This window comes from Pygocentrus nattereri, chromosome 13, assembly GCF_015220715.1.
Source record: "Pygocentrus nattereri isolate fPygNat1 chromosome 13, fPygNat1.pri, whole genome shotgun sequence".
In the NCBI taxonomy this organism is placed as follows: Eukaryota; Metazoa; Chordata; class Actinopteri; order Characiformes; family Serrasalmidae; genus Pygocentrus; species Pygocentrus nattereri.
In genome coordinates this window covers 3,996,245-4,021,333 of record NC_051223.1, presented here as the reverse complement: position 1 = coordinate 4,021,333, position 25,089 = coordinate 3,996,245, and the positions used below count along the sequence as shown (strand labels likewise).

The 25,089-nt window shown below is 42.9% G+C and overlaps 1 protein-coding gene across 2 annotated transcripts in view; it reads left to right on the top strand.

Moving 5' to 3' along the window:
- The first annotated feature begins 2,717 nt into the window (after positions 1–2,717).
- drosha (drosha ribonuclease III) overlaps positions 2,718–25,089 on the top strand; it is a 241,172-nt gene continuing 218,800 nt past the window's right edge. The window contains exons 1-13 of one of the 2 annotated variants that reach the window (XM_037544472.1): positions 2,718–2,967; positions 6,070–6,881; positions 7,847–8,153; positions 9,512–9,653; positions 11,172–11,329; positions 13,040–13,120; positions 13,393–13,479; positions 13,707–13,793; positions 15,662–15,733; positions 16,256–16,337; positions 16,580–16,651; positions 17,194–17,363; positions 18,345–18,469. In XM_037544472.1, the coding sequence (XP_037400369.1) occupies positions 6,073–6,881; positions 7,847–8,153; positions 9,512–9,653; positions 11,172–11,329; positions 13,040–13,120; positions 13,393–13,479; positions 13,707–13,793; positions 15,662–15,733; positions 16,256–16,337; positions 16,580–16,651; positions 17,194–17,363; positions 18,345–18,469 (2,192 nt within the window). In that variant the 5' untranslated portion in view covers positions 2,718–2,967; positions 6,070–6,072. Of the gene's footprint in view, positions 2,968–6,069; positions 6,882–7,846; positions 8,154–9,511; positions 9,654–11,171; positions 11,330–13,039; positions 13,121–13,392; positions 13,480–13,706; positions 13,794–15,661; positions 15,734–16,255; positions 16,338–16,579; positions 16,652–17,193; positions 17,364–18,344; positions 18,470–25,089 lie in introns of those variants that run through there. The other variant, XM_037544473.1, reaches the window with a different exon arrangement.

Genomic DNA, 25,089 nt, shown 5'->3' with positions numbered 1-25,089 from the left:
GTTAACTAAAACGTTTTTCATGGTAACAAAAATTCAGTTGTTGAGATGTAAACAAAGTCATTTGTGGTGGTTTGGTGTGAATTTGCTCCTGCTAGAGAAAGATACCTGAATCAAGTTTCAGGAAGCAAGTGTCACAAGCATAGCCATTTTATTGACTGTCCAAAACCGTCTACATGTATCTTCTGAGTTTTTATATTGCTACTGTTGGAAGAAAACCTTGTATCTCCATTTTTGTCGCTTTTCAGTTTTTGACATAGTTTGAAAATGCCTGCTGGTCTTTACATTGGGTGTAAATTTCATGAAGAATGGATCAAAAGAAACGGCCAAAAATGTTTTGAAAAAACGTTCGGTTCCATTGACGTACATTAAAAACAAAATAGGTTTTTCCCTTCTCCTGTAAAGTTATCATTTTGGAGCGATATGTATTGTTGATGATAGTAAAAAGTGGTGAATCTAAATTGCTACTACTACTACTACTACTAATAATAATTATTGTTATAAACCATTTTCTTTAGGTATTATATTGATTTATGAACACCTTGCATGTACCTCTCTACCCTGAATGGCTTTTGAAAACTACATTTTAGGCTATTTGGGGGCAGTCGTGGGCTGGAGGTTAGGGAACTGGCCGACAGTCCATGACTGAGGTGTCTTTGAGCAAGAAACCTAACCCCCAACTGCTCCCCGAGCGCTGTGGATAGGGCTGCCCACCACTGTAAACAATTCTGACTCGTTTAGTTTCTCTAGAATGGGGATGTTTACATCGAACCTCTCCCAATGACTCTGTTTACATCTTAAAGAGCTAATTTTGCAGACATTTTGAAAATGTTTTGAAATTCTCCTTTAATGCACAAACACAATCACACAACCTCGTCCAGTGAGAGGCTCTTCATCAGCTCGCTGGCCTGCCTCTCTCCACGCCTGCATCCATGCGCTACCGCAAGGACTGCACGCTTCTCCGGGGCGTTTATAACGTTTTAAGCCTCTTTCAGTCCGTACTGAGACCAAACCGGTCATCAGTGGTCACTGCTGAGTCTGAGAAAATAAAAACAAAAACAGAAATGGACATACTCACCATGGATATGCACACCCAGTTCGCATGTTTTCTGCTATTCTCTATCTGAGGTGATACGTCTGCGTGTCCACCATGTTGGTGCGGTCAAGATCTACATTTGAACGAATTCACTTGTATTGAGAGATGATTAGTCTCAGGATTAAATCAGCCACATCTTTCTTATTACTCAACCGATTTTCACCAAATTTGTTTTGTTATAATCCTCAGACAGAGATTAATCTAGATTACACTGACTGCTCTCGGTAGCTTTTACTTCTTTACTAACCTATCGTCATAATTATCCATCCGGACCAGCAGGAAACTTCAGTCTGCACCTGACGTGAGTTTAGTGCGCTGGTGAAACACAATCAGCAAACCCATCAGTAGCCACGTTTACACGCAGCCTGATAATCCGTTAATAATCCGACTAACAGCTCAATCGGAATAGAACGTCCATGAAAACACCTCAATTGGAATAGACCAATCCGATTGAGGCCATTTCGGAATACAATTTCTATCCGATTGAACGAGGTGGGTAAACCTCTAAATAATCAGTTAAATAGAAGAATAATAGCCGTGTAAACGCCTGAATCCAATTACACTCCAATCGGAAGGTGGAAGAACGTCATATCTGATCTTAAAAATCTCTCGCCGCTTCCTTTATAAAGGTATGTGAAGGACGTTTTTCTGAGCCTGACGTCAGTTTAAAGCCATTAAAAACAGAAGCACTGCTCACTGCTGCTCATCTCTCTCCGACTGGACCTCACATGATGTTCGCTGCCATGGTAACGTTCACTCTAAGCGCTGCTCCACGCACGCTGCGTCGCATTACTTGTAGCGAGCACGTAAACGAAGATTTTCACCAGATTGTTGAGCAGAGTGAGCATAAACACCTCGGTCTGAGTCTGTAATCCGATTCGGATTGGCAAAAATCAATGCGTGTAAACCCAGCCAGCGTGTGAATCCCTTCTGATCTTAAGACACAGAAGGACAAAGCTACTGTTGGCTTCCTATTTGCCGGCTTCTTGCTCCAGTTTTCCTTGTATGTTTAGCGCTAATGCTCTAGCCAGGATGTAACAACATTTACAGCATTTGGCTGACGCTCTCATCCAGAGCAACTTACAGTTTGATCATTTTACACAGGTAGGCGAAAGTGGTGTTAGGAGTCTTGCCCAAGGACTCTTATTGGTTTAGTGTAGGGTGGTTACCCAGGTGGGGGATTGAACCCTAGTCTACAGCGTAGAAGGCAGAGGTGTTAACCACTACGCCAACCAAGCTTAATGGTGCAGCAGTCACTTTGTAGTGCCTGAAATAGCTGCACAGGCGTGTAAGGACTATTAAATGAAATGGGCTCAATATAAACCCAGAAGGAAAACAACCACATCAGCAGGTTCTCTGGCTCTCACTGACCACGCGACCACATCTACACGTTAAACATCACACAAACAATGAACATAGCACAGACATGAGCGTGGATCACTGCTTGTATAGTCCTATGGCTATAGCAGCGATGTTGACCGCCCTATTATGGCGGCGCTGTTGACGTGCCTGCCTGGCTCCATCTAGGTATGTATATCTACGGCCGTCACCCCGCGATTTGATTGGCCAAGCTGTGTCCCGCAGCTTTAGAGGCTCGGCTAGAAATCGCAGTTTGACCGCCCACAGATATACAGGAGGTGAATGTAGCGTTAGCCCAGTGAGCTAATGAGACCTGTTAGAAAGCCTAGTTGGAATAAGAAAGCGGCTTTATAGGAGGCAAAATGCAGATGGGGAGATACTTTTATATTTATATATGACGTATTTACTCACTTTATATATTTTCTAGCTTTTGTCTTCCACGTCGAGCCGTTGCTTTGTTAGCGTTCGTTAGCTGTTAGCACATTAGCCTCACAGACCGGGCTGCAGCGGTGAAGGTGAGACGCGTTTTTATTTATTTTATAAGTGGATGTTTTTATGATGAAGGGAAGGCTGGACTACACCTGCACGGTCTTAGAAAACTGGTCAGACCTCACTGACACCGCGTTAAAGCAGTAGGGCGTACAGGTTGTGTTGGCAGCGACTGTAGTTGCGTGGTCTGAGCATCACCTGTGACTGAGAGGAGGCTTTACTGCGCGGGGAGTGTAACGGATTCCAGACGGACGGTTCAGCTTTTGTCTTTTCTCTAATCTGTGGATTAAATGTGACTGTAGGGGCTTGAAAAAAGTCGGATGTAACTTGGTACACAGAGGTCTGGCCACTTTGTTAGAAACCCTGCCTTATACTCCCACTCACTGGCCACTTTATTAGAAACCCCTGCCTTATACTTCCACTCACTGGCCACTTTATTAGAAACCCCTGCCTTATACTTCCACTCACTGGCCACTTTATTAGAAACCCCTGCCTTATACTTCCACTCACTGGCCACTTTATTAGAAACTCCTTCCTTATACTTCCACTCACTGGCCACTTTATTAGAAACCCCTGCCTTATACTTCCACTCACTGGCCACTTTATTAGAAACCCCTGCCTTATACTTCCACTCACTGGCCACTTTATTAGAAACCCCTGCCTTATACTTCCACTCACTGGCCACTTTATTAGAAACCCTGCCTTATACTTCCTCTCACTGGCCACTTTATTAGAAACCCCTGCCTTATACTTCCTCTCACTGGCCACTTTATTAGAAACCCCTGCCTTATACTTCCACTCACTGGCCACTTTATTAGAAACCCCTGCCTTATACTTCCACTCACTTGCCACTTTATTAGAAACCCCTGCCTTATACTTCCTCTCACTGGCCACTTTATTAGAAACCCCTGCCTTATACTTCCTCTCACTGGCCACTTTATTAGAAACCCCTGCCTTATACTTCCACTCACTGGCCACTTTATTAGAAACCCCTTCCTTATACTTCCACTCACTGGCCACTTTATTAGAAACTCCTGCTTTATGCTTCCACTCACTGGCCACTTTATTAGAAACTCCTGCCTTATACTTCCACTCACTGGCCACTTTATTAGAAACCCTGCCTTATACTTCCACTCACTGGCCACTTTATTAGAAACCCCTGCCTTATACTTCCACTCACTGGCCACTTTATTAGAAACCCCTCCCTTATACTTCCACTCACTGGCCACTTTATTAGAAACCCCTGCCTTATACTTCCACTCACTTGCCACTTTATTAGAAACCCCTGCCTTATACTTCCTCTCACTGGCCACTTTATTAGAAACCCCTTCCTTATACTTCCACTCACTTGCCACTTTATTAGAAACCCCTGCCTTATACTTCCTCTCACTGGCCACTTTATTAGAAACCCCTGCCTTATGCTTCCACTCACTGGCCACTTTATTAGAAACTCCTGCCTTATACTTCCACTCACTGGCCACTTTATTAGAAACCCTGCCTTATACTTCCACTCACTGGCCACTTTATTAGAAACCCCTGCCTTATACTTCCACTCACTGGCCACTTTATTAGAAACACCTCCCTTACGCTTCCGCTCACTGGCCACTTTATTAGAAACCCCTGTCTTATACTTCCTCTTACTGGCCACTTTATGGACTTCTTATAACTTCGCTGTTGACCGATTTTATCAGCTCCACTTACTGTATAGCTGCACTTTGTAGTTCTACAGTTACAGACTGTAGTCCATCTGTTTCTGTGATACTTTGTTAGCCCCCTTTTACCCTGTTCTTCAGTGGTCAGGACCACCACTGTGATGGTGGTAGCATGTTAATGTGTGTTCTGCTGCTCTGAGTGAATCAGACACATCAGTGCTGCTGGAGTTTTTAAACACTCTGTCCAGTCACTGTCCACTCTGCTAGATGAACCTAGCAGGTTTACCTTGTAGACGTAAAGCCAGAGAAAACGGCTCATCTATTGCTGCTTGTCTGTGGTGGTCATCCTCTAGTCCTTCATCATGGTCACAGGATGCTGCGAGCTCGATATATTGGTTGGTGGACTTTTCTCAGGCTAGTAGCGACAATGAGGTGTTTAAAAACAGCTGCTGTGTCTGATCCGCTCATACCAGCGCAACACACACTAAGACACCACCACCACTGCAGTGCTGAGAATGATCCACCACCCAAATAGTACCTGCTCTGTGAGGGTCCTGTTGGGGATCAGATGGACTACATTCTGTAATCATAGAACTTTAAAGCGTTCCTATATGGTCAGTGTAGCTGCCCCATTCATTATTGGCCAGATCCTGACCACAGGACCTCTGTTTATCACATATTATCTGGTGGGTGGAGCATTCTAGGCGCAGCAGTGTGTGGTGCAGGTAGGAGTGGATCAGGCACAGCGGTGTTGCTGGAATCAGTGCTGGGTTGAGAGTGGTCCACCACCCAAAAATATGACCATTGATGAAGGTCTCCCAAAGTTGTATAGGTACTACTGAAAATAGTACGTCACCAAAAGCAATTTTCAAGGCAGCCTAAGTCCATTAGTAAAGAGTTTGTTTCCCCTTTTGGTGCAGTAACAGGCCCCTACTCTTCTGGCAAGGCTTTACCCTAGATGCTGTGAGGATTTGATTGCATTCAGTCACAATAGCATTGAGGTCGGGGACTGATGTTTGATGTTTAGCTCCTTTCCAGCGTCCTATTCTTTTGGCAATGCTGTGTTTGTGCAATTAAATGCCTCTGTCAGCAGTAGGTGTAGCTCAAAATAGCTGAATTTACTACTTCATGTTGGTGTCTGTCTACTATCGGACATCTACAGTGGCTCCAAAATCTGGCAAATGTTTTATTAAATTAGAAAAGAATGCCAAATACAAGCCTTTTCACTACATTGATTTACACACGTGATCCTCACAGATTTTTGTTGCTCTTGTATCTCCTGAACTTTAATCAACTCTACATTTTTAAAAGTTTGGTTAATTCTTTTTATTGAGCAACTTTAAAACATCCGCACTAAGAACTTTTCATTTATAGTGCCTGCACACTATAATGGTCATAAGATTCATAAAAGTTCTAACGTTGGTATTTGTAGCGATTATAAAAACGTTGGTTTATCTTTTCCTTTTCTCCTTTCAGCAAATGTCTTTTCACTCGGGTCGCGGATGTCCCCGTGGACGGCCTCCCCCAGGCCAGCACGGCTCTCCTCAGAATTACCGCCCCACTGGCCTGCGTCTGCCCACCCCCCAGCCCCCAATGCCCCCCTACCCATACGACCCCCCTGCGCCACACTGCTCTGGGTACAGTGTGCAGGGCGCCAACAGCTACATGCCCCCGCGTCCTGAATTCATGCCCTACCCCATACCCGCCTTGTCCCAGGGCCCTCAGAGTCAGTGCCCCATCCGCCCCCCCTTCCCAAACCCTCCTCTCCGACAGGGCTTCCCCGAACCTCCGAATTTCCCCCCACCTCCCCTGCCTGGCTCCTCCACTAACGTGGCGCAGTCTCAAGGATCAAATCCCTACATGATTTCCTCAGTACCGCCCCCGCCTCTGCCACCGGTGCCACCCTCAATGCCACCCTCCATGCCCTACCAGCCCCCCTACTCCATGAGCTACCCACCGCAGCCCCATTTCCCCCCTCCCCCCACCTTTAACCCCGGTTACCCCCAGCCTGAAGGCAGCTCCTTTAAACCGGAACACTTCCCTCGGCACCCGCCGCAGTACAAAGGGGAAAAGTCACGGTCACCCGAGCGACCGCGGCGGCATGAGGAGCACCGCCACAAGAGCTACGGGTACAGCGGGCATGGAGAGAGGCATAAAGCGGAGTATGGAGGAGAGAGAAAGGACCGAGGGAGGAGTCCAGAGGTACAGAGACGGAGGACAGAGAGGTACAGGAGTGAACACGAGAGAGGAAGAACGCCTCCGAGGCACCGGAGCCGAGAGCGCAGCAGGTGAGGTGCTGTGGAGTTAACACACTGTAATGGACAACATTAAGGTTGTAAACCAGTAACAGACTAAAGGTGAGAGAAAATCATTATAGCCTTTATAAGCTCATGTTTTTACAGCAGTGATATATTGTATTACACCAGTTACACCAACCATGATCCGTGAATAATTTACTTTGTTTGTCCGTACAGTCCATTTATTGAAATATTTCCTAATGGCTGCCCATTCGGCGCATAGCAGTTTACCTACCTGGCCATTCAGCCTACAGCTGTTTAGCCCCTCCCATTTTGCCCACAGCAGTTTCATCACACGGCAGGTTAACTCTGCACATGTGGGCTACAAGAGTTCAGCCCCACCCATTCAGCTTATAGCAGTTTAGCCCTGCTGAGTTTAGCCCCGCCCGTTCGACTGAGAGCAGTTTAGCCCCGCCCGTTCGACTGAGAGCAGTTTAGCCCCGCCCGTTCGACTGAGAGCAGTTTAGCCCCGCCCGTTCGACGGAGAGCAGTTTAGCCCCGCCCGTTCGACGGACAGCAGTTTAGCCCCGCCCGTTCGACTGAGAGCAGTTTAGCCCCGCCCGTTCGACTGAGAGCAGTTTAGCCCCGCCCGTTCGACTGAGAGCAGTTTAGCCCCGCCCGTTCGACTGAGAGCAGTTTAGCCCCGCCCGTTCGACTGAGAGCAGTTTAGCCCCGCCCGTTCAGCTGAGAGCAGTTTTGCTGAAAAACAATTTAGCCCTGCATTTCCTGTTGAAGTGGTGTAGAGTGTTGCTGCAGGCAGCCTGGGGCTGAGTTATTATAGTGCTAGACGTGGGGAAAATGTTTAATTGTGCTTTTCTTGGCTGTTCCGGGAAGTAAGTGAATCTTGTGACGGTTGTAGCAGTGTTCAAAAACACAGGGTGAGCCCACAAGGGGAAAAAAAAGAGTGTGCAGTGTGAATCCCCTCTGAACTGCTGGGTTCTTTGTTTCCCATTTAGAGAGCGCTATCGGCACAGAGACAGTAGAAGCTCTCCTTCCTCAGACAGACACCGGAAGAGGCCACGCAGTCGCTCGGCCAGCAGAGAGAGAAAGCGGGGGCGAATGGAGGAAGAAAGAGAGCGGAGGAGTGAGGGAGGAAACAGAGAGAGGAGCTACACTTCCACCAGGAGCAGCAGAGAGTCAGAGGAGATATCCTCCGATCAGAGGCACGATGAGGAGAAGGAGGAGGAGGAGTTACTGAAACCAGCCTGGATCCGCTGCACTCATGCCGAAAACTACTACTCTAATGACCCCATGGACCAAGTGGTAACCAATCGAATGATGATGTGTATAGCCATTAGCACGTGTATTAGGGTTAAAGCAGCAGTAGCACCACTTCAGAGCATGTTTAGTTGTAGCTAGTCCTAAATAGATGCCTGTGCTGTTTGGTACTGTATGACATTTTGGGTGAGACACAAAAATAATTAGTATAATTAAAAAAAAAATTATTTTTCCTGAAAGAAAAAAACAACCAACCAAAACACTCAGTCCACTGCAGCTTAGACCTACTTTCGATTGTATTTGCAGCTTATATATGTTTTGTTTTCATAAAAGTTTTTAATAGGAATCTCACATTAAATGACAATTTAACCCAACATCTTTTGAAAACTACTTCACCTGTTATAATAGTTGATACTGCACACTTATGCATTGGTGAGCTTCTTCTGGTGTAGATTTAATGCAAACTGTGTGCGAATAGCGCTCCCTACTGCAGAAACATCTCCCTGCAAGTGAGTTCCAAAGCCATGTTTTCATGCTTATGTTAAAAAAAACGAGTCACAGAAATTCGGCTATAGATGCCTTTGGAAAATGAGGTAGTATTGTATTTTCATGATTTTTAAAATGAAACCGTGGGTAATTTACTCTCTCGTTGCCTAATGATTTTTTAAGGCCCCGTCTTTAACAGTAACATGTTAAAATGTAATGCGTATTTGCAAAATTTTGGCAGAAAAAAGCAAATGAAGTCGAGTTTCCATCCACTACAGTTATGCGAAGAAACTTTAGATGCTGTAGACTACCATGATTTTAGGGACTGCATCGAAATTAGCAAGACTGAGAGATTGAATTCAGTTAGAGGCAGGACAAGCAATGGGCCACCTAATGAGGGTTGAAATCTCCATGCTACCCTGACGGCGTCCACATTGAGCCAATTCTAGAGGCATTTTTCAAACAAGCTTTAGGTCAGGCATTTCAGGTTGTTGTAAGCAACCTCAAACATCGTCGTGGGGTTACTTGTCAGGCACTGACAACGTCCTGTCACATGGCTCAATTGCCTAGGCCTCTGTAACCCACTGTTGCCTATAAAAATAGACTAATATCAAGCTGCATTGCTGAAAACAGTAGTAGCAGCTGTCGTAAAGCCTAGATTTATTGTAAAATTAAAGATGTAGTCTTTGGACTCTAAACCTGTCTTGGCTGATGGAGTACATTTGGTGCAAGTAAAAAAAATTGTGTACATTTTGCTTTTTGTCAAACTATCACTTCCACGTATTGATTTGATTGCTGAATGAATGATTCTCTAATTTTCACATTCGTGTAAGGAGAAAATCAATCTATATGGAATGTTTCACACAAAGCTCGTTAGAACAGAGGCATGTATTTGTAATAATCTGCGTCTCTCCCAGGGTGACTCGACAGTGGTGGGAACCAGTAAGCTGAGGGACCTGTACGAGCGTTTTGAGGAGGAGCTGGGCCGCAGGCAGGAACGAGCCAAATCCTCCAGACCCAAGTGGGAGCCGCCAAAAACCAAACTGGACTTGGATCAGGGTACGATATTCAATCAAATTAGACAGCTGGAAGCAGTCGCGTCATGCCTAACACAACAGTATTAGTCCATTTCAGATGGGACGGGTGATATATTTTCGTCATATAACGATATTTCAAGACTTGCAGTACGAAACCTGGGTGTGATCTTAGATTCGGAGCTCTCTTTTATCCCGCCTGTAAGCGCAGTTACTAAAGTAGCTTTCTGTCATTTGAGGAATATCGCCACTCACTAAGTTCGGCCTTTTCTAGCTCAGAGCAGCGCAGAGAAACTTCATGCATTTGTTACAGCAGAGTTGATCACTGTAATGATCTTCTTACTGGACGTCCTAAGAAAACAATACATCCTTTACAACTGGTACAAAATGCAGCAGCATCCTAACAAAAACGTATCCTAAACTGCACTGACTGCCTGTATCGTTCAGGATCGATTTTAAGGTTCTGCTACTAGTTTTTAAGGCTCTAAATAAGCTTAAAGCACAGCAGTGTGTCTGTCTATGTTCCAGCATGCGATCTTAAATACAGAAAACATGAAGAGGCCTCGTTCAGTTATTCTGCTTATAAACTGTGGAACTCACTTCCACCTTTTATTAGACAGATCAGCTTAGTGTTCACTTATGAAGCATCTAAAACATTTCTCTTTAACTTGGCATTTAATTAACACTCTGTCTCGTGGTGTTTATCTAATAATTTGATCTGTGTCATTTCTTATGATTCTAAATTAATACTCAGAATTTCTTGTGTAACTGTTTATCACCTGTTTGTAAACTTCATGTATCAGTGCTGATCAGGAGGCTTCACAAGAAATGTGCAAATACAACCCCAATTCCAATGAAGTTGGGACGTTGAGTAAAACATAAATAAAAACAGAATACGATGATTTGCAAATCCTTTTCAACCTATATTCAATTGAATTCACTACAAAGATGAGATATTTAATGTTCAAACGGATAAACTTTTATTGTTTTTTTGCAAATATTCACTCATTTTGAATTTGATGCCTGTAACATGTTCCAAAGAAGTTGGGACAGGGGCAACAAAAGACTGGGAAAGTTGAGGAATGCTCAAAAAAACACCTGTTTGGAACGTTCCACAGGTGAACAGGTTAATTGGAATCAGGTGAGTGTCATGATTGGGTATAAAGGGAGCATCTCTGAAAGGCTCAGTCGTTCACAAGCAGGGACGGGGCGAGGTTCACCACTTAGTGAACAACTGTGTGAACAAATAGTCCAACAGTTTAAGAACAACGTTTCTCAACGTGCAACTGCAAGGAATTTAGGGATTTCATCATCTACAGTCCATAATATCAACAAAAGATTCAGAGAATCTGGAGAAATCTCTGCAAGTAAGCAGCAAGGCAGAAAACCAACACTGAATGCCCGTGACCTTCGACCCCTCAGGCGGCACTGCATTAAAAATGCTTATAACATTTGTTCCATTCTTTATTTGTGGCTTTGGCAGAATTCTAACTATCCATGAAACGGCTTTATCTCTCTGTCTGTGTTCACGTTTGTGTTGTAGATGAAAGCTCGAGTGAGTCTGAGTGTGATTCTGATGGAGACAGTAGCTGTTCCAGCAGCTCAGACTCTGAGGTGTTTGATGTCATTGCTGAGATAAAGAGGAAGAAAGCCCATCCTGACCGCCTTCACGATGAACTGTGGTACAACGACCCCGGACAGGTCAGACTGCACTCTTTTCTACAGACTACAAAACATGCAAAATGCACTATGTTGCCAAAAGTATTCACTCACCCATCCAAATCATTGAATTCAGGTGTTCCAATCACTTCCATGGCCACAGGTGTATAAAGCCGAGCCCCTAGGCCTGCAGACTGCTTCTACAGACATTAGTGAAAGAATGGGTCGCTCTCAGGAGCTCAGAGAATTCCAGCGTGGTGCCGTGATCGGACGCCACCTGTGCAACAAGTCCAGTCGTGAAATTTCCTCACTACTAAATATTCCACAGTCGACTGTCAGTGGGATTATAACAAAGTGGAAGCGACTGGGAACGACAGCAACTCAGCCACGAAGTGGTCGGCCATGCAACATGACAGAGCGGGGTCAGCGGATGCTGAGGGGCATAGTGTGCAGAGGTCACCAACTTTCTGCAGAGTTAATCACTACAGACCTCCAAACTTCATGTGGCCTTCAGATCAGCTCAAGAACAGCGTAGAGAGCTTCATGGAATGGGTTTCCATGGCTGAGCAGCTGCATCCAAGCTTTACATCACCAAGCGCAATGCAAAGCGTGGAATGCAGTGGAGTAAAGCGCCACCACTGGACTCTAGAGCAGTGGAGACGTGTTCTCTAGAGTGATGAATCACGCTTCTCCGTCTTTCAATCCAATGGACGAGTCTGGGTTTGGTGGTTGCCAGGAGACGGTCTGACTGCATTGTAAAGTGTAAAGTTTAGTGGAGGGGGGATTATGGTGTGGGGTTGTTTTTCAGGAGTTGGGCTCGGCCCCTTAGTTCCAGTGAAAGGAACTCTTAATGCTTCAGCACCAGAGATTTCATGCTCCCAACTTTGTGGGAACAGTTTGGGGACGGCCCATTCCTGTTCCAACAAGACTGCGCACCAGTGCACAAAGCAGGTCCATAAAGACATGGATGAGCGAGTTTGGTGTGGAAGAACTTGACTGGCCTGCACAGAGTCCTGACCTCAACCCCATAGAACACCTTTGGGATGAATTACAGTGGAGACTGCGAGCCAGGCCTTCTCGTCCAACATCAGTGTCTGACCTCACAAATGCGCTTCTGGAATAACAGTGAAAAATTCCCATAAACACTCCTAACCCTCGTGGAAAGCCTTCCCAGAAGAGTTGAAGCTGTTATAGCTGCAAAGGGTGGGCCGACATCATATTAAACCCTATTGATTAAGAATGGGACTCAAGTTCATATGCGTGTGAAGGCAGATGACCGAATACTTTTGGAAACATAGTGTATGATGGGTGTAAAAGTGCATCATGATGAAGGGCTCGAGGCAGCCTAAGGGGCCACAAGCTCCTAAAAGGAAAAGAATTAGGCACCAGTAGGTTTTTTTAAGTGCCAAATAATAATATACAAGTATTTTTCACTTGGCCATTTTCTACATGCATTCTACATAACCTCATCTGCCGGAAAAAAAAAAAAATATATATATATATATATAAGTTGCGCGTCCAGCCAGAGTTTTGTCATATGTAATATCTTTTTTGGATTTGGAAAAAAAAAGTTTTTTGTTAAAATTTGCTGTTAGATTTTTTTTGAGATTAGAGTCAAGATTGTAAACCTAGTTTTGGAGAAAATGGGGATGCTGTTATGATATTTGTTTGTTTATTTATTTATTTATTTATTTATGTGTACTTTGTGCAGCATTAAATTAGCATTTTGACCAGTCTGTGTTTATTCCGCAGATGAATGATGGTCCTTTGTGTAAGTGCAGTGCAAAAGCTCGGAGAACAGGAATCCGTCACAGTATCTACCCCGGAGAAGAGGTAACGCTGAAGTTACTGTACTGTACTAATGAGCTAACGGAAACCGTTTTTTTTGCTTATATGAACGTCTCAGTATATATTGTCAGTAGGCATTTATGAGCTGGGTTGCTCTTCTGCTCGTGTGAGTTTTGTTGTGTTTTGTAATACTTTTTGAAAAGTTTTGATTGTTTCTTTCAAGAACCTTTTTTTCTTTTTTCTCTGCTTAGACAAACTGCAGAGACTCTGATAATATCAGAAAGGTTGACAGTATTATTTACCTTTGTCCCTCTCAGCCAGTGAAGCAATGTCGCCCAATGAATAACAACGCTGGAAAACTTTTCCACTACCGAATCACAGTGTCTCCTCCCACCAATTTCCTGGTAGGTCCCTGATTTCCTAAGATAACATTTTCATTTGGGAGCCAAACTGATTAGAAACACCCAGAGAGGCTTCTCAAGATCTCAAGATCTACAACCTTAAATATGTGACCTTTATTTGGCCTTTCTTTGTTTTTTCTTTTCTTCTCTCATTTTTTTTAAATTTTATTTTATTCATTAATGCTGTGCATAACAAACGTATTGATATCTCCTCTGTGTGTGTTCCTCAGACTGACCGGCCCACAGTGATCGAGTATGATGATCACGAGTACCTGTTTGAAGGATTTTCTCTCTTCTCCCACACTCCTCTCACTAACGTAAGCGGCTGAATAACTTGCATGCTATTCCGCATAAACATTGCACAATTTGCATGTTATGCCAGTGGCGGTACTGAGAAATCAGTTAATCTATTCATGCTCCACCCACAAATGTGTTTTTTTGTAGCTTCTGTTGCTACGTTGGATGAGCTTTGCAGGACACTGGTCAAAAAAAAGTTCAGCTAGTAAGAAACTGCAGCAGGCAACTTGGTTTTTGTCAAACATAAGTAATGACTTATTAAATTAAAATGCATTAAGTAAAATTCAGTTTGCATTAAGGGCATCCTGATTACTTCCTTTTTGTTTTTCCTCTCCTTTTTTATTGAGGAATAAAATCAAAACAGACACATCCAGTAGTTCCACACATTCAAAAACTTCGGCAATTTTTAAAAAAAATTATCTTCCACAAAGAGACACGAAAACACACATACACACAGTAAAACAGACCAATTCTAACTAGACATTGCATATTCATGATAACAGAAAAATATTTATTACAGTTAGATTTAAAAGAGAATAATAAATAAATAATAGAAATATATAAATAGATCAATCCCCTCAGTCAGCTGGCACAACCTGAAGTGAATTAAAATCTAAAAAAAAGGATCCCGTTTGGAATAAAATGTTGCATTATTGCCTTTCAAGCAGCACCTTATCTTTTCCGTAGTAAGAAAACGTACGACATCCCGGAGCCACATTGAAATGGAAGGGGCTTTTGAAGACTTTGATTACTTCTTTAACAAAATTCTGTTCAAATTCTTTGATTCGGCAGCAATTAACTAACAGTGACAATCTGAGTATTTAGATGATCACTTTCATTCTCTTACTAGGAAAAAACCTTGCATCTCCGTTTTTGTCGTTTTTTCCTTTTTTTTAGGCAAAACAACCCAAAATGATTTAGAATAAAATCTTTTTAAGTTACTTTACACAGGAAGTTAAGTAAATTTAAAGAAATAATAATTTCTACTGTATGCTGTACACAGTTATATAGTACTCTACTATACACAGAGCAGCCTGTTTGCACCCAGGTAAGCTTTGTGTGAGTCATTGAAGAGGAGGAAACCCACACCAGCAGGATCTCTCAAATGCTAGGAAATGTATAATTAGTTAGTCTTCGCTTCTCACGCGTCAGTTTATAGCACTAATAAATGCAGTGTGGGAAAGTGAATGTGGACTAACGTTATCTTGAAACTAACAACATTAAAGAGGCGCTAGCAGACATGAGCATTATTGTTCTAAGTGTTGCTAATTGGATAAATAATCGTCCTTTTTTCAGTTGAGTGCTGTGGATCTTTGAAAGGCTCTGCATTTCCAGTTGAAAACAGCAATGAATGTGCCACCAGGTTAACGCTGCTGACGTTACGCAGCAATACAAAACTACTTCCGACCTGTCCTAGTTGTGAGACACGTGCAATAAATATGATTTGAAGTTTGAAATTATTCTTATGATTTTTAAACTCACAATAGTAATTTGAATACATTATATAACGTACTTATTACTGTTTAGAGGTAGAGTGGCCGAGTGGTCTAAGGCAGGAGGTTGGAGAACCAGCCTTGAGTTCAATCCCCTGAGCCGACAGTAAGTGACTGAGGTGCTCTTGAGCAAGGCACCTAACCCCCAGCTGCTCCCTAGGTGCTGTGGATAGGCCTGCTCACTGCCCCCTAGTGTCTGTCTTCAGTAGTGTAATCTTAATCTTGATTTCACAAACTGGTTTGTGTGATACTACGCCTTGAATTAGGTGAGGATAAATGGGATTTGTACCAGCATATTCATTCTTTCTCTCTCTCTCTCTCTCTCTCTCTCTCTCTCTCTCTCTCTCTCTCTCTCTCTCTCTCTCTCTCTCTCTCTCTCTCTCTCTCTCTCTCAGATTCCTTTGTGCAGAGTAATTCGCTTCAACATTGATTACACCATTCACTTCATAGAGGAAATGTCTCCTGAGGTCAGTTTTTTTCCTCCTTAGCACTGCTGCTCTTCCTTTTTATTCCTTTCTCTTTATTTTTTCTCTGTGCCTTTGTTAATGCCTTTTGGCTTGCTAGATTGTGTTGGGAAACATTTTATCATGCTGAGTGTCTCAGACTGAACATCTTGCTGGAAGTTGTTTTTTCTTTCCGTTTGTTTGGTTTTCTCTTTTACTTTCTCCAGCCATTTTTGTGCATGTTACGTTTTGTGCTTTCTCGTCTAGAAATGATCTTTAAATGTACAGTTTAAAACTTAAATATGTGAAATGTAAGTTGAAGGAACGTTTGCTGTGTCACACGTGAAGAAAGATCGGATTTGAGCCACTTTTACCTGCCGTGTGAACAAAGCCTTAGAAAGCCTTAAGTGTTTTAATTAGTTTAGTAGGAAGGAACTGCATTCTCCCATCTTTAACTGTGTGTGTGTGTGTGTGTGTGTGTGTGTGTGTGTGTGTGTGTGTGTGTGTGCGCGCGTGTGTGTGTGTGTGTGTGTTGCCCTTTTTCAGAATTACTGTGTGAAGGGGTTGGAGCTTTTTGCCTCGTATCTGTTCCAGGACATCCTCGAGCTGTACGACTGGAACCTCACAGGTAAGCTGACACTGCGCCAGGTTGTGTCCCTCTCTGACCTGTACAGCTCTGAATCACACAGCATGGTTAAGAGGCGGGACTTGTAAAACCAAAACTTTAGAGGCAAAAGACTTTTTAACAATAAAATGTTTGAATCATTTTTATGTGTAGACTTTTAGTGATCACCCAGAATGCTCCACTTTATTCACTCACACACTCAGGCTTGTTTTGAATGACCCAGCTGTGATATTGCCTCCATTTAGGTCCAGAGCACAGTGACCCCCCTGGCTGCCAGAGGTTTCACTTCATGCCTCGATTTGTCCGTTTCCTCCCAGGTCAGTCAGACTGTGTGTGTCTGGTATCAGGACAGCATGCTGTGTTTCATTTAAGTAGTTTTGTTAAAAGTGATTTATTGTATGTATTTATAGAAATGACATGTTTATTGTATAAGGTGTGTGTATGTATGTATGTATGTATGTATGTATGTATGTAGGTGTGTGTGTGTGTGTGTATGTATGTAGGTATGTATGTATGTATGTAGGTATGTGAAGAGCTTATGACAGACTTTAGCATCTGTTTTGCCCCAACTGTTCTGCTTTTATTAGCTAGTGTCCTGCTTGTGTAAATGGTATAGTATATTTATTTTTATGTCAACTGTGTGTGTGTGTGTGTGTGTGTGTGTGTGTGTGTTGGGGGGTATCCAAACCCAGAGATGCTGTACGTGCTTCCTCTGAGATACGTGAAGGGTTGCCGCATCTTTTCAAACTGCTAATTAAAAATAAGAAAGGAAGAAACACCCTTCCCACCCTGAGGAAGTGACAGATCTGTTTTAAACTGGGTTTAACTTTAGTGATGTCATTGTGTCGGTGTGTTTCAGATGGAGGTAAAGAGGTGCTGTCTATGCATCAGGTGCTGCTGTATTTATTACGCAGTAATAAGCCTCTGGTTCCTGAAGAGGAAATTGCTAACATGCTACAGTGGGAGGAGCTAGAATGGCAGAAATATGCTGAGGAGTGCAAGGGCATGATTGTCACCAACCCTGGCATGGTAATCCGAACAGGCACAAATGATTTCACTCACGCTCTTCAAATTGTATCAGTTTTTGGGGTAATTTAAAATGTAATAATGATTGTTTTATTACTCATGCACTAATGTGTAGGCTACAGGACAAGCCATGTAATCCAGTGATGACACCAGAGAATGGTTGGCATCAAAAACTATCATCTGTAGTTTTTGGGATATTTGTACTATGAACTGGCAGAGGAAGAATAATGTTGGTCTTTTCTGCCATTTTCTTCCAAAGTACAAATCAGAGAAGGCATTGTTCAAACATGTTCATCCCAAACAAAACTCCCAGCAAGTAGCTTATTTCAGCTTTTCTAGATCTGTAAACAGTGTTTATTACACAGTTCCTACTGTAAGTAATTAACTTCATTCATGGGAGCGCGATAGCTAGACCCACCTTAAATTTAGGAGTAAAATGATGTAAAATGATGTGTAAGCTTAGTGGTCAGTTAGCTAACCGTACTTTATTGACGTGGCGCATTCATTTACAATAAATTACTTCACAGCGTCCACAAATAGGACTGTCCAACTCATAACTGGAGCTTGTGTGACCTCAGTTTCAGGAGCATGGTCAAGGAGTTGGCTAGAGAGTTATAGGTTACAGATATAGTGTTAGAGCTGAGTGTTTATATCAGACATGATGCGACGCTCAGCGATTACAAATATTTTTTGTTTTCATGTTTTCATTCTTTTCAGTTCAAAGTCGGAAAGCAAAGGAAACGCACATCACTGTTAAAATGATTTATAAAGTGTTGGCTGACGTTTCTGTGCATCCCTTATTGTTATTGTCCATATTTTAGATTTTACTACTACTTTTTCAAGTGCAGTGAAACTTTAAATTGTGTACTGAATCATCGTGACATCAGAGTTTTGCACCTTTTCTGATGTGTGTGTATGTGTGTGTGTGTGTGTGTGTGTGTGTGTGTGTGTGTGTGTGTGTGTGTGTGTGTGTGTTTTAAACAGAAACCCAGCTCGGTACGGATTGACCAGTTGGATCGTGAACAGTTCAACCCTAATGTCATCACTTTCCCCATCATTGTACACTTCGGCATCCGGCCTGCTCAGCTGAGCTACGCTGGAGACCCCCAGTAAGTACATGTAACTGACTGATATTAAGGTTCTGTGAATTTATTGCCAATGGCGATTTTAGGTTATAAGGCTTTATTACGACTTTCTGTTGTTATGAGTTTAAGAAGTGGGACCGTTGAACACTGACGGTCATATCAGTCAGACAAGCACTGTGTGAAGGGAATTACACCAACTTTTTAAAGAGAAATGTTGCAGTCAATGAGATGTAAACTCTCTTTCAGAGTGGTTTCTTGTGAAGTGGCTGATTTCAGAGAAAGCTGGGTCTCTTGCAGTGGTACTGATGGGATGCATGATGTCTGAAACATAAATATAGTCATTTAATTTACTATCCAAAGTGAGCAGAGAGCCAACAGTAAGAGTAAAGCTGTCTATTGAATACTTCAATTTTGTTATTTACTGTCTTATTGTTGCTTTTATTGTTGTCGTCATAGTTACCAGCAGTTATCAATTATTTGTGCCAATCTCCAGTTAGTCCTGTGTGAGGAGCTGGCACCTGTGTGATGCTCATGATGACCTACACTCAGTTTGTGGGTTCTTAAAAGTGGTAAATGTGTTGGTTGTTTGGCTTTTCTAATGATTTTTCACTAAATATTTAAAGGATCGAGTTTATTGAATATTGACGAATGTTTGACATTTTGTATATGTAATGTTGATACTTGTAAAGGTAAAGTAGTGATGATCTTCTGGTTCTGATCACCACCAGTGTGAGCAATTCTGGCTCTAAAGCACATTTTTCAATCAAATCACTTTGACTGACTTACAGTGGTTTCATGTCGACTATCTTTCACCTAAAGCTGTTGGTGTGAGTTTCATGTTTTACCGATATAAATATATCAGCCATTTATAAACGTCATTGACGTTTTTAGCTCCCTGAAATCAGGATGGGTGACAGTATTCAGAGAGATGGGGCCGCCACTGCCTTTTTACTGTTGTCGTTTCTACTTCCTGCGCTCAGCCATCACGAGAATACCAGCTGATCTGTCTCTTTTACAGCTTCTCAGCTCTTCTTTTGGCTTTGTTACATCAGCACCTTTCCTTATTTAAAACGTGATGACAAGTGCATCCATTCTGCCACATCAAATAATGCATGCAGTTTGAAAAGGCTGTAGAAGAAGCTTTAGGCCTGCAGGGGGCAGTGTGGGGCTACAAACGGAGCTTTTATATCCATTCATTCAACTTTTATGCTGATGCTGGCTTTCGTTCTGCTCTGTATCTTTCTATCTTTCGTCAAAATGCTGTCGTTAGAGGCTCATCAATTATGTATCAGTGCGTAGTTCACGGTCTCTGTGTGTGTGTTTCTCACTGACGTGGAGAAGAGGGAAGTGGCAGCGTTTGAATGATGGAGATGCTGTTTTTGAGCTCCATGTTCAGGGTTTTATTTCACCAGTTGTGCTGCGCAGATGAGGAATCAGTCTTATTAAGTGTGCACATGGTGTTAGAGCTGTGCAGCACACTTTTTAGGCTATATCATGGCTTTCATCACCTCTGCTACAACACTCAATAGCTGCAGGTTTAGACCCGTTATAGATACCTGTAAACAACAACAAGCAGTCTTAAGTTCCTACATATGGTAGGGTGGAAAGATTCATCATTGAGCTGCCGCTTTTCAAAAATCATCAGTATGGCTACCAAAGTGGTGTTGGGGTGTTCTTAATGACCGAATACTATGAATGTACTATGAATCTAACATACCTGTATATTGTGTTACTGTCCTGCTGTGAAGCACAATTAGAGTTAGATTTCAGAACCATTAGCCAACTGTGTTTTGCACGCAGACGAATTGGACCCATCCGTGTAGTGAAACGCCCACCTACATGCACACTGGTGAACACACACACTAGGGGACAGTGAGCACACTTGCCCGGAGCGGTGGGCAGCCCTGTCCGGGCTGCCCTGGGAGCAGTTGGGGGTTAGATGCCTTGCCTAAGGGCACTTCAGTCAAGTACTGTTGCCTGAGGGGATCGAACCAGCAACCTTTCGTTCACAAGGCTGGTTCCCTAACCTCCAGCCCACGACTGCCGAGCCTTAATGCTAGCTCGTGGTCGGGTAGGGGAAGTCAGGTCAAGGAAGCACCTAAGTTGTTTCTTTAATTGTGCTCTAGAGTAAGCTAACTACAGTAAGCAGAGCAGTGAATGTGTTCACATGCACTCAATAATCTGGTAAAAATCGGATTCCTGCAGTTATGATTATTTAAATGGCCCTGTAAACAGTATTTCTTAGATCAGACGAAGGTCTAGAAATCTGATTAAGAAACTGATAAAGATCCTGGATTTTCGCTCAGATTTGTCAGTGCATGTGGGCTCTTACTCTGATTTCTTTCAGATTTCTCAGTCTGCGCATGTGCAATAACATACCGCGGCACTGGAAATAAGCAAGCAGCATCGACACGAGACGCAGCAAAACACAAGCGACGCTGAAACCAAATCCCAAATGATTTCACAGCCACAACTTACTGGTAGCCTGGCGCACTACATTCAGGAGTCAAGCCACAAGTCAGAGAAGGTCAATATTCTGGCCTACTTGGCAAAAAAAGGGCTAATTTAAATTGAAGTCCTACACAATGCCATAGTAGCCAGGAGCTGATTGGATGGAATCCCATTATACTAACATCATATTTTGTTCATTGATTCTTGAGTATTGTGACCACCTCCATGTTTCTACACTCATTGTCTATTTTATCAGCTCTGCTTACCGTGTGTGTGTGTGTGTGTGAGAGAGTTTATAAATGTGTGCATATATAAATATATCAAAACAAAAGACTGAAAAACAACCAAAGTGGAATGCACCCACACACAGTTATCATAAAATCTCTTTAAACTTCTAGACTCAGAAGTAAACTCTGGCCAGTCTTTGTAGTTGAGCCTCCTGGAGAGTTTAGATGAGAGTACCTACTGAATAACAGAGCTGGTAGGATTGAATCTCTCAAACAGGCTTCCCTCTGTACTGATCTGTAACAGATCTTCAGTTGTGGAGAAACACCAGCTGCTTGGAATAGAATATTTAATTCTGTCCTGAGCTGAGAAATCTCTTCCACACTGCTCCGAGGAGACTGGCAGCAAATAACTGACCTCTTGCATGAGTGTACTGCGCCGGCTGCAGCAATCCACAATAAGCAAACCCTAAGTTAGCTTCTTATTCACCAGCTTCTTACTCAAATTTTCCTCTGGCACCAGAGTGTAACTGCTGCACCGAAAAGAAGTCGGCATGTAAGAAGCTAGTTTCGTCTAAGGTAACGAAACAATTTTTTCCTAGTTCCGAGAGCTTTTTTTCACGTTAAGAAATATTGTAGGTAGGGCTGGGCATTAAAACGATAACGATAACTTTCCGATATAGTACACCATTCTCACACTTCCACCTTCTACCGACAGCCCTGGTGGTGTTTTCTACTGCAAGGAAAGCAACACTACTTCGTTGTCGCCAGGAGAGGGCGCACTTTCGAGTTTTTCGACATGGTTAGAGAGGGAGGGGGGTGACAAGTAAAAATGAACTGCCAAATATACTTTAGCAGCGTCTGAAACATGGAGTTATAGCTATATTCCATGTTTGAGCGGCGCGAGCTGTGATCTGTTTTCCTGTGACGGAGTGTAAGTGGCAAGTGGCGTAACTGTACTGACCTACAGTGAACTCGCCTGTTTCCTTGCATCCTAACAAGCTTTAGCAGCATTAAATCACGTCTACTCCTCACACCTAACATCCTGTTACAGTCCTCAGACAGTCATATTTGAGTATTAGTGCATTCCCAAGCAGTGAAAGTGAAAGAAGTGGGTTCATGTGAGTTGCCCTGATTTAACCTAAAGTAAACTGAGGAAGCTGTGAGGTATTAGAGAGCGGGAGAACGCTATCTTTCCAAACTAGCTGTTTTCAGCAGATGACTAACTTGAAGCAGCGCTCAGTCACCCGCGCCACGCCGTGAATTGATGAAACTATAGATCAAACAAGACACAGAAGCAGCACATTCAGTTTAAACTTACCTGAAAGGAGTTCTGTTTGCCTGGTTAGATATAGTGTAGTTCACCCCTCAAACTACTACAGAGAAATCCAGTTGTCTGCTAGCTGGTATTTGAATACTGTGAAATGCTCCGACATGGATGTGGAAGGACTGACTGCAGTAAGGTGGTGTGATCCATCGCTGACATACCGAGACAGCTAATGTTTGCTGTTCGTACTATGTTCGTTGACATTGTTGAGAAACTAAACAGCCATGGTTTTCCAGCTGGTAAAAACAGCTCACCAGACTCTTTCTCCCACTCTCCCATCACAGATTTGTGAAACGTTCCACTGTTTGTGTTATGATGTTAATTTTGTTTATCGTGATAACATTTTTGGCCGTATCGCCCAGCTCTAACTGTCGGCCGTGTTAAACAGAACTGTAGAAATCATTCTAGTCAGTATCATATTTTATAGGGTTGCTACAAAATGTATGCGTTTATGACGGGCTATGAACAGCATCTCATCCACATACCTGACAGTACTTACAAGACTTGGTCATAATTAACCTGATGTTTTACCCATTGTAGGTTAAAAGGGTGGACTTGTGTGAGCTGGGAAGGAGGCTCCCAGTCCGTTCTGCTAGCTCTTAAGCCAGTACTAGTCATACCCAGTGAGGCTTCACATGCCCGGGGTGACTTGCTGTCCTCTAAATGAGGTCTTTTCTCCTCGTTGGATGATGTGCCAAAATCTTGGCTTGTCTAGGTTACATTTAAAATTGAAAAATACCTTTTTATTGTTTCTTAGAAAGTGTGTGTGTGTGTGTGTGTGTGTGTGTGTGTGTGTGTCTTTCATTGGGTAATAATAATTAATAATGTGATAACTCCAGCAAATCAGATGTTGTCAATAATAATAATAATTGTCAATAATGCTGTACAATTGAGTAGTAAAGTAACAGAAAATGGTCTGTAGCGTTTCTCAGGTAAGCTGGCTAAGACGTGCTTACTCATGGCAAATCAGCAATTTCCATTATTTTATACTCAAATATGATTGACTTACACTTTATTGGGTCTGATCTGATTGGCTAAGCCAGATGTTATGCTTTCCCCCATACAGCACAGGACTGTCATCTCCCCGCAATCTCTGTTGCAACTTGGACATACCTTATTTCGTCACTGTTGCTACGGCTACAACCCCTTTAGCGAACTATGTAGAGGATCCCTGCTCTCCATTGTAGCTTCGTGGGGGAGGGGGGGGGTGATTTGTGTATATGAATAGGGATGGGAGGTGGGCTTAAGTGTAAAAAATAAATAAATAAATAAAATAAAAAGTCAAACGTCGTTCATTTTATACGCACTTCGGTTTTAACTATTGGCCCTTTGTCAAACATAAGAGACATATACAAAATATGACAGACTATAAATATAAGCCTTTAACTGTAATATAAGTTTATTTAACATTTTTAAGCATGTGCTGTTCTCAATATCAAGCAAGTGCAAATGATATGACTGTGTGTTTGTTTTTACGTGTGCCTCATTACTACCACAGGCCCTCTGTGATCTAACAATAGGTGGCAGGTCATCCTCATGGGACAGGCTAAGTTTACATGCTAGCAGACGCTGGCTCGTTACACCAACTCCACCGCTCCCTTCAATGCCCTCAAGCTAGTCAAGCTGGTATGGGATTTTTTTTTCGTCTCTGTTGTTCCATTTGTTAGGATATTTCCAGTTGAACTCAGGTGTATTGGAATCGGGTCTAATGCAATTTTACTGCAACCGAGCCCATTCCCCAACTGTGCAATATAGTGCAAGGACCAGGTGTGGAATTGAGAGCAGGTTTCTGTATGTGTAATAACATTTCAAAAGCTGAAATACAAAACTGCCACCCAAAGATTGAATATTGTTCTGAATGCCAAAACAAAAACACACAAGGTTTAACTTTTTGTGCAGTTTCCAGCAGATTTGTGTGCAAAAGAGGTGATATTAGTAACAAAAGGCCAAATTAGATTGACGAGATTAATTATGGGAAGCAGTTGACCCAAAACATAGGCTGTGCTCACATTCTCTGGTTGAAGTGGCACAAATCAGATGTTTTGCCCTGATGTGACTCAGATCTGATGTTTTCAGGGCTGTGTGGAGACATAAATCTGATATTTTCACATCCGACCTGAGCCGCTTTCGTACGTGGTCTTAGATCGGATACGTATCCGATTCATGGCCATGCGACCTTAATATGACGCTCAGATCGGAATTCATGTGCTTCTTCTCTGCGCCATCGTTCAGCGTTACCATGGCAGCAGCGCCAAACGGAAGCTAAAGCCTGTAAACGGTGGAAAAGCAGCTCATCTCCCCTTTTTCTGCTTCGTCTGGTTCTACTAATGAAGCTGAGAGCTGATCAGAGTTAATGATCTTCTCAGCGAAGCTTGTTCTGCTTGTTAGTTTGTGATGATGATGCAGTGATTCGTTCACATGATGTTACTGAGTAGGAGGAGCTCATGAGGGTCATTTCAGGACGCCGGTTCATCACATTTAATAACAGATTTGATTCACTTACCTAAACGAGTGTGAACCATCGAGTCAGAGAGGTCGGATTTGAGCAGAGAGGCTGTAATGTGAACGTAACTTTAAAGGCCACCTGTGCTGGCAAACAGCTCAGACATGCCAAGGCATGGGCTCTAAAGAGCTCTTAAGGT